Source organism: Orussus abietinus, unplaced genomic scaffold (genome assembly GCF_000612105.2).
Source record: "Orussus abietinus isolate OABI.00-Male unplaced genomic scaffold, Oabi_2.0 scaffold422, whole genome shotgun sequence".
Classification (NCBI taxonomy): domain Eukaryota; kingdom Metazoa; phylum Arthropoda; class Insecta; order Hymenoptera; family Orussidae; genus Orussus; species Orussus abietinus.
In genome coordinates, this window is record NW_019394574.1 from 63,365 (window position 1) to 72,687 (window position 9,323).

Consider the following 9,323-nt stretch of genomic DNA (forward strand, 5'->3'; position numbering starts at 1 on the left):
TCTATTTCTTCTCAGGTTTGGCCGACTTCGGGATTTCCGCGTGGTGGTCGTCCCACTTTCCTCGCCGCGTAAAAGTGGGGCCCTAGCTGCCGTACAGTGCGGCCAGTACACGCTCGTGCATTGCGGCCTCTTGGAGTAGGCACGACTTATCCAGCCGAGGTCTTGCCCGGTGGTAGGGATACGCAGGTGCGCCTACCGTCATTTATTCATTTGAATTCGATCGACGAAACCGGCGACTGGGATTCCGCGCGTCAAAGCCGTCCTCCACTGGGAGCAAGCGCTGCAAACGCCGGAAACGCTGGAAACGCATCGCAGATCAGTCACAAAACGTATCGAGGACGCTCCCGAAGTGGTCCACGTACCACACCTCTTCGATCTCCATCCAGAAGTCCCAGTTTCAAACGCGACATCTTAATGGTGCCCATATCTTCTAAGTCAAGGAGGTAAATCATTTGAGAAAAATCGGCACGCACATCGTAAGCTAACGATAATTATCGCTAATTATTCCTGAATTATTCCTTAACGGTCTCTCCTCAGTATTCACGCATTCGGTGCCGATTCATTCGGACACCTCGATGCCAAGACAGGAAAATCGAAAAGATACGTAACAGAACGCAAAAACAAATCCCCTCAACCCTGACACTAAAAGGCGAGTTTCAGTAGTAATTGTAAAATGAAATAAGAGTCTCGACTTTTGATGCGCTCCTATTTTTTAACGCCCTAACTTATGGTGGCGTGAGAGAGATTTATTTATAGGGCATTTGTTTATCACCTGTAGATAAATGTACAGGGTTTTTGCTCTTCACTGCCGTGGACTGAGTTACCTAGGTCCCAGGGAACGAAGAAATGGAGTATGTCTTCTTTGGGACTAGATGCTCTCCTTTTTATGTCAGTAGGCTTAGGAGACGATGTGAGATTCCTTGATCGCCAACAGGTTTTCGAAGTCAGGATGACAACGCGCTCTTGACAGTGGGGTCCAGTCCTTGTCCAGAAGCGGTGCCTGGGAAGCAACAGAGTTCGAAGAACCACGGTGGAGAACCATCGGGAATCCTTGGAGATTTTCATGGATCCTTCCTAGGTGCTCCGATATCTCGATTAGTCATCGATCAAGGGACGTTCTTCCGACCTCGTGGACAGTTTCACCAGGTAGCCGAGAAGATGATCTCCAGGACGTTGGTCGTGGTTCTCTGTCTGTGTTCCTCCAGCTTGGAGCAGCCCATGTTCTTCACCAATTCCTTCAAGGGTCTTGAGGGATTGACGGTCCCCAGAAATCAATTTTCTGGGGATGTTCCTGCCGTTTATTACCATGATCAGACAGTGGCCGTAGTGGAGCTCGGCTTCGACAACGAGCTGCACAACTGCGACCTCGTCGAGATCTAGTGAGTAAAAAACTGATGCTAGCACAGAAACTTGCAGATCATCAAGCTTGAAGATCTGCCAACGAATTACCTAAGTTAGGGCCTTCATTTGGCCGGCTAACTATACAACCTCATTCTTAAAAATGGCCATGCAAACTGTGGTTTTTCGAAAGTACAATGTTTTACGATTATGCTAACTATACACTGCACTGTTAAAAATGTCCATTCAAATTGTGCTCTTTCGAAAGTACAATATTTTACAATTACGTACATAATTCTCCTATTTTGGTATATAAATTCCCGAATTTCAGAATTACCAACGTTAGGGCCTTCATTTGGCCGCCTAACTATACACTGCACTGTTAAAAATGTCCATTCAAATTGTGCTCTTTCGAAAGTACAATATTTTACAATTACGTATATAATTCTCCTATTTTGGTACATAAATTCCCGAATTTCCGAATTACCTAAGTTAGGGCCTTCATTTGGCCGGCTAACTATACACTGCGCTGTTAAAAATGGCCATTCAAATTGTGCTCTTTCGAGAGTACAATATTTTACAATTACGTATATAATTCTCCTATTTTGGTATATAAATTCCCGAATTTTCGAATTACCCAAGTTAGGGCCTTCATTTGACCGGCTAACTATACACTGCACTGTTAAAAATGACCATTCAAACTGTGGTCTTTCAAAAGTACAATATTTTACAATTGCGTACATAATTCTTCTATTTTGGTATATAAATTCTCGAATTTCAGACTGTGTGTATCCTAAATTTCAAAGTCTCTTGTTAACTAATTTGTCGATCACGCACACGTACATAATTGTACGTATTTGAAGAAAAATGCTTTATAGTAAATTTATTAACATTTATGTACCACTTCTTTGTCTTCTCGAGATTCTCAATACTTTTCTGCGAATTCTCACGTAAAAACAGCATTCTTCGAGATGTAGTATACATTTATCCGACTTTCATCTCGAGTGCCGCTGTTTCCCTTTTTGTTACATTCGCCTACCAACATTTGTATAAGAAAATGTCTAAAATATCGGACCATTATTAGCAGTGTACCACAGGTATAATTGCGCTTTCGGGTCCTGTTGAGAGAACTTTCGAGCATGGAGAAGCCGCCATTAATATTATGAGTTATTTTCTTTATCGCTTCTTTTTCGTTTACCCTTTCTCACTCCCCTCGACGCGTGCTCATCTTGAACGATTGCGATTGCGTTTCCCGAGCGTTTCGCTCCACGTGGCGAAACCCCATATCAAATCAGCGTGGAACGGCTTAAACGCCTAATCGTTATCATGGACCGAAGAGAATTTTCTGTCAAGTCGATTGTAAAAGATCCGAGCGCGGAGTCACGGCCGTTCGTGACTCGCGCTTAATTCGTGATGATAATGCCACCCGATTATCGAGAAATTCGGTGTTTCCATTTGTAGTTCGATATCGTTGACGGGACCCCATAAAAAAAAATAAAAAAACAGAGAAAGACATTCCGTGACCATTTGAGAAAAGACATCAAAGTCGAGGTTGAGTTCTCTGGGTCATGAAAAAGATGACCGGAAATGCCTTCCTTTTCCAGACTGGCCAGTCTTAATTGCGCTTAATTCGTGACGATAATGATGGTTATCGCGAAATTTGATATTCCTATTTGTAGCTCGATATCGTTGACGGGATCCCATAAAAAAAAAAAGAAAAAACGGAGAAAGAAATTCCGTGACGATTTGGGAAAAGACATTAAAGTCTAGGTCGAGTTCTCCGGGTCATGAAAAAGATGACCGGAAATGGCTTCCTATTCCAGACTGGCCAGTCTTAATCGCGCTTAATTCGTGATAATAATGATGGTTATCGCGAAATTTGGGGTTCATATTTGCAGTTCGATATCGTTGACGGGACCCCGTAAAAGAAAAAAAAAAAGAAATTCTGTGTCCACTTGGGAGAAGATATCAATCCGAGGTCGGGTTCTCCGGGTCATGAAGAAGATGACCGGAAATGGCTTCCTTTTCCAGACACCGGCTGGTCGGTATTAATCCTCCATCGACCGGACTCGGTGCCTTTACGCCGAAGGCCCTAAAAATGTGGCTTCCGAGGGATCAATATGTAGAAACCAGCGGGTATTTGCCGCCACGGGTGTACATGCATCCACGGCCGATAGAGATAGGAAAGCAATACCGACACTCTAATGGGCAGGTCGGTGTAACTTTTAAACAGGTTTCGACACCGTAAAACGTCACCGCTCTGCTTATTAGTGCTCGAGCGACAGGCATAGGCGAATAACGAGGAGCTATCCACTGCAAAATGCGAGAAAACTATGTCCACTAAGAACCGATTTCCGTGAATTTATACGATGATCACATAATTCAACATCAAGTGACATGAAAATATCTGTAACAAAGTATCTGCGATTTCTCCCGATGTCCACCAATTTCAAAAGGCTTCTAGCGACCTTAAAATATTTTTCTTGTACTTCTCTTCCTGCCAAATAATCTCTCCCACTGATTTCGAGAGATCCTTAACGAGGTTTATCGTTCTCGCCGGTTCCGAACAATTTCCAAAACTAAAATGCACGATTTCGCAAGTGAATGACGTCTTGGTGGAATAGTGCGTCACGAAATCCAGACTGCACCAAGAAAAACTAGTTATGAAATGGAATGATAATGGAAATCAGATGATCGGGAAACTCGGTAGAGTTTGGCACCAAATACACACATATACAGCTGCAGAAAGGAAGAATAACTTTACAAACTGTAGTTTAACGTCGGATTCTGTTTAGGGACTGCTGCCTATTTCGCAGCTCGGATGTAAATATTTGATATTATTTCTTTCTCTGTGCTTGTCTCAGAACCCAATCCCCATATTTTCCGAACAATTTCCAAAACTAAAATGCACGATTTCGCAAGTGAATGACGTCTTGGTGGAATAGTGCGTCACGAAATCCAGACTGCACCAAGAAAAACTAGTTATGAAATGGAATGATAATGGAAATCAGATGATCGGGAAACTCGGTAGAGTTTGGCACCAAATACACGCATATACAGCTGCAGAGAGGAAGAATAACTTTACAAACTGTAGTTTAACGTCGGATTCTGTTTAGGGACTGCTGCCTATTTCGCAGCTCGGATGTAAATATTTGATATTATTTCTTTCTCTGTGCTTGTCTCAGAACCCAATCCCCATATTTCCTTGAATTTTTAAATCTACTCTAGGCGGGTGTTCGATTTTTCGAGGCAGCGCATCCTCGCGCTTATCAGTATGCGTTGAGTAACCGATACCGGAAATTCGTAGATAACTCCCCCAAAGGTGTTGGTGTCTGGGCGATGGTCATTAGGATGATTTTTCTATTTTTTTCTTTTCCTCCAGTGAGCCAAGAGAGGCGGTCGAGGTGCTGAGGAACCTCTCCGTCCTGGGAGAGCCTCGAGAGATATCCTTCCAGGACATGACGACCCTGATGCAACAATGCGATCAGGTCGACGTGATCCTTCAAGGAACAACACCAACCTTGCCCACCAGCACGCCCAGCGGGGAGAACCAACAAGGAGTAAATCCCCTGACCTTGTTTTCAGGGATCCTGCCAGGTAATTAAGTCTCTTATCAAACAACAACGAGCGATCTAACTACTTTCATTGCAGGCACCAAATGGTGCGGCTCTGGGGACATCGCGACTAACTATCACGATTTAGGTCAAGAAGCTAGGATAGACAGGTGAGAAGGTTCAGGTTGCGACTATCATTGTTTTCTTAATCCTCCAGGCATTGTCTATTCCTTTTTTGGGTTGGTTCTAGGTGCTGTAGGACACATGATCACTGTCCAGCAAAAGTTCGCGCCCAGCGGACGCGATACGACGTTACTAATTACTCTTTGTACACTAAGTAAGTATTTTCATTTAGTTTGGCTATCTATGGGCTCGTCCATCTGGAACATAAATTATCGTAAAATAAATTCCAGGTCGCACTGCAACTGCGACGAGGGTCTTTATCAGTGCCTGAAGACGGCTAATCACCCCACAGCGAACGTGATGGGTGTGATATACTTCAATATCGTGAGAGTACCGTGTTTGGAGGACATACCCGAGAGCGAACGGGCTCCACGAGGACCCACGAAAAGGTTCCGACCCCCCAAGATGAGATATTAATGTATTTAGATGCTAAGAAATTTCCTCTGTGAAATAAACAAGTTCGGTCTGAGGTAAAATTTTGTAAAAGAAAAATACAAGTAAAATTTTATCGCCTCGTTCTCTAACCATCTCCGCGTTCAGGGAGTACTATAATTATTTTAATATGTATATTAAATCCTTGTCCGATATTTATATACATGTTTCTGAAATTTCAAGCCAATAAGGGATTTAATTCCGTAAGTGGAACTGCGACTTGGCGCCACGTTAGTGGAAACAGTTCTTATTGTTGAGTGGACCCTCTTATACGTACATTTACTTTCTGGTTGAAGCTAACGCAGCGCTCTAGCGGATGCTTCCAGAACTTAAGAATTCAAATTTTATTGTTTACGTTCGTAACGGTTACGTCAACCTCAGAGATATCTTCGTAGGATTCAGAAACTAAAATAGTTAAACGAGTGGAATAATGACGTCCGAAATGACGGGATTCCGTCATTTATTTAAACAACGAGGTTTCAGGTTTGGAAACGAAGTGGAAGGGCGGATTTTAAGGGCGACAAGACAAGACGAGAATCGAAGGACCCAGAGAGCCGAATGCTTTTCTAGACACAGACATTTAGTTTCCGGAACTTTAGAAGATGAGAATAAACCTCCGACAGAAGACAAGAAAAGTAAATTATCCAAATGGAAGGCAGAGAGGGAGTTGCGACGAAAGCTGGAGCAAATTAAAAAGAAGCCTGCCTTCAAAGTCGGTGTCGTACATCATAAGTATTATTCTCCACCTGTGCCATCAAAGACTAAGAGACATAAAGAAGGTTTAATATCGCCTAGACCGCAGAAAATTAGTCCACCTAGGAGGATAACCAGGGCAACTGAAAAACGTTTAGCCGCTAAGCTAGCAAAAGCTCGGACACAAAATGTACAAAGAATCAAGAGTCCAGTTATCGCTGTCGAAACTAAGACAAGAAATCAGTCATTCGCACCTCCTAATCATCAGTTCAAGGCACCTGCTGGGTTGACCGCTATTCCACTTTTTGGGAAGGTTCGCATGCCCTCGTTCGTCGATACACCAAGAGCCCTGGAAATACAAACGCCGAATACTGAACACAAATCTAAAATCTTTGAATTGAGCACTAATGAAAGAAGAACCACTAAATCCCCGTTTGCAAAGATTGCCGTAGTCTCACCTATGCTCAAAAGTAAACACGAAAGCATGGAAGAAAAAGAGAATGTGTTGGCAAAGAAGAATGTTGCAATTATGAACTTTCAGCAGGAAAAGATAAGCTCTTCTTCTACTTCATCATTTGAGGCTGCTCTTGCTCTCAATGAGTCTATGGAAAAATTTTTGATAGCGTTAAAAACACAGCGTACAACTGATGAATTAACGGAGAGGCCTTTGGGGATACAAAATGACGAAGAAGATGAATTGTCGACTGTCAGGACTTTAAGAACCAGAACTATTACGGCAAAGTCAACACCGAAGTCTAACAGAAGAAGCAGACAAATGAAGGATAATTCTTATGAAAAAGAAGGGCAGGGTGAGGCAGAAGAAGCCAGTTCTCCAAGGATGACTAGGTCTCGCAAGACCAAAGCGAAGGAAGCGCAAGACAGCCCAACTACTCCACCACAGACTCCGAAACTAAGACGATCGATGCGAAAAAGCGTTACATTCTCTGGTACTTTAATTTCTTTACACTGTCAAGTGAAAACACCACTGTATGTTCTAATTTATGGCAATTTAATACTCTTTTTTTTGTAGGTATAAGCTGCACTGCTTGCGTGGAACCAAGAATCAAACTGCCAGTTACACCCCATGTTCGCCGTTCTCAAAAGAAAAGATCCAGCCGGATAAGTTTCTTTGCGACTACCGAAGAAGATGTTATCCCTTTCAAGACCGGAGACCTTATTTCCTTTGACTCTTTGTGATAAAGAATTTAATGTATTAAAATGCTTACATACAAATTATTTACATTCCTTTTCTATTACAGTGTAAAATAAGTACTATTCATAAAAATTCTTTCTATCCTAAGTTTTCAACCTTACTATGTATAGTTCTGGTTAAGTTACTGTACTTCAATGAAATGTTGACCGTAAAGATTAGAATGAATAATTCTAATGATTACCTGGGTCACTGTTATTCTTCTTTCACATAGGAAGCTTATTAGATCATTCAACTTAATGATGAAAACCACCATAATCTTACACTGTTGTCTCTGGGCTTGTCTTCCAAGTCACACACTCTCTGTCCTGTAGTAGTTAACAAAATAGGGAGGGTTCGGTGTAAGTCTATACCATTAACACAGTCTTCGGATAGTTTAATGTCAAAGCGTGGATTTAAGTCTTCTTCGTAGGTGTCAGAAGTTTCAACAAGCTTCCAGACTTTGACAACTCCATCTGTGCCACCTAAATCATATTTTTACATTTACCACCGGGTTGAATTGCCGCGTTGAATTAAATGAAGAAATTGAAATGTCTAGTTCGAAAATAACCATACCCGATACAATTTCAGAGCCATTGGAGGAAATAGCTAGTTGTATTCTTTGATTAGTATCGGAACATCTTCCCCGAAGTGACCACAAAATGACTCCAGGATTTCTCAGGTCCCAACAAAGTACTTCATTGCTCCTTCTGACTGCGGAGTACAATTTCATTCCACAAGGACTGAATTCAATTTGGGTAACACCGTTGCTTGGTTTAAAGGCACAAATAGGGCTATCTTTGTATAGACCAATGCATTTTGAATAAGTCCCAAAAGCAACCAGTCCAGGCATACATGGATTCTCTCGTATACACGAGACTAAGCCTGTCACATTTGGGAAATCTTTCTTAAGAAAAATTGTATGCGTCTGGCGGCCAGGACGATCGGTATCAAACATTCTGAGTGCTCCTCTAAAACCACACCATACTTCCTTGCCATAATTAATGAAGCGAGTGCTGATAGCAGCCTCTACTTCGTCGACTCTATAAGATAGATCCAAAAAGAAAAGAATTACAATTCACAAATATGAAAAAATGAAATGATCTTATCGATAAAGGTTCTTACAGATTGTAAGCTCGATATGTTGCTCTTATGTTTCCTGTGAATGCATCCCAGAGATGTACTGGACTCTCTCTGCTGGTGCTAAGAAAGCAGCAGGTTACTGGATCCCAAGAGCTCATATAAGGAAACCAGCAAGTATCATAGACTAGTCCGCCTTCTTTGACTGTTACTGCAGGCTTCAAATCGGACAAAGATAAGTCCTTCGATACATTGCCATTGTACAGTTCCTTTGGAAGATCGTAAATACGTATTCTGAAATCTTCAGATGGAACAAGAAAGCAAGTGCCATCGGGTGACCAGTGGCAGCCTTTCGTAAAGTTCTCACAAAGGTCTGTCGGTTTGTACTCTTCTAGTGCGGAGCACAGCAGCGTTGGTGTACAAGACCAATCACAGCTCACAGGCACAGGAGATTCAATAAATTCTTCTTCTAGAGGTTCTAATTTCACATTATCTGTCACCTTGTCCGTCTGTGATTCTTCCGTTTCCCCAGTAGTCTCAGAATTAACCTCTCCAATTTCACGTACGAAAGGAAGCTCCTCGAGATCCGTATTTCCCGGTAGATTGGGCGATTCATTTTCAGGCGTAATTTGCAAATTATCGTTGTCTGCATTCATTGAATGTCCTAATATGCATTCCTGAATATCACAGGATGATTTAACTTCGATCTCACTTACAGTTACACACTTGTCTTCAGGAGCTGTTGATATTGCCGCCAAAGGACATAACCTTGAAACGTCGTTCATTTGCAGAGATGAGTTGGGAGATTGCTCACGGTCAGGGTCGCGCGATCGCACCGTGTGCTGCCCTCTGAT

The 9,323-nt window shown here is 42.3% G+C and overlaps 3 protein-coding genes across 3 annotated transcripts; 2 read left to right on the forward strand and 1 right to left on the reverse strand.

Annotated features, from left to right (window-relative positions):
• The first annotated feature begins 145 nt into the window (after nucleotides 1–145).
• Nucleotides 146–5,567, forward strand: LOC105702550. Its single transcript, XM_012430199.2, has 6 exons — nucleotides 146–443; nucleotides 935–1,379; nucleotides 4,721–4,935; nucleotides 4,990–5,062; nucleotides 5,143–5,229; nucleotides 5,306–5,567. Exons 2-6 carry the CDS (start codon nucleotides 1,159–1,161, stop codon nucleotides 5,490–5,492), a joined length of 783 nt encoding a protein of 260 aa, XP_012285622.1. The 5' UTR covers nucleotides 146–443; nucleotides 935–1,158; the 3' UTR covers nucleotides 5,493–5,567.
• Nucleotides 5,568–5,872: 305 nt separating this feature from the next.
• Nucleotides 5,873–7,427, forward strand: LOC105702548. The gene is made up of 2 exons (XM_012430196.1): nucleotides 5,873–7,147; nucleotides 7,231–7,427. The coding sequence occupies exons 1-2, from the start codon at nucleotides 5,938–5,940 to the stop codon at nucleotides 7,395–7,397; spliced, it is 1,377 nt and encodes a 458-aa protein (XP_012285619.1). The 5' UTR covers nucleotides 5,873–5,937; the 3' UTR covers nucleotides 7,398–7,427.
• Nucleotides 7,378–9,261, reverse strand: LOC105702547 (telomerase Cajal body protein 1). Its single transcript, XM_012430195.1, has 3 exons — nucleotides 8,515–9,261; nucleotides 7,966–8,432; nucleotides 7,378–7,874 (listed from the first exon to the last, which is right to left on the reverse strand). The coding sequence occupies exons 1-3, from the start codon at nucleotides 9,252–9,254 to the stop codon at nucleotides 7,642–7,644; spliced, it is 1,440 nt and encodes a 479-aa protein (XP_012285618.1). The 5' UTR covers nucleotides 9,255–9,261; the 3' UTR covers nucleotides 7,378–7,641.
• Nucleotides 9,262–9,323: the final 62 nt, after the last annotated feature.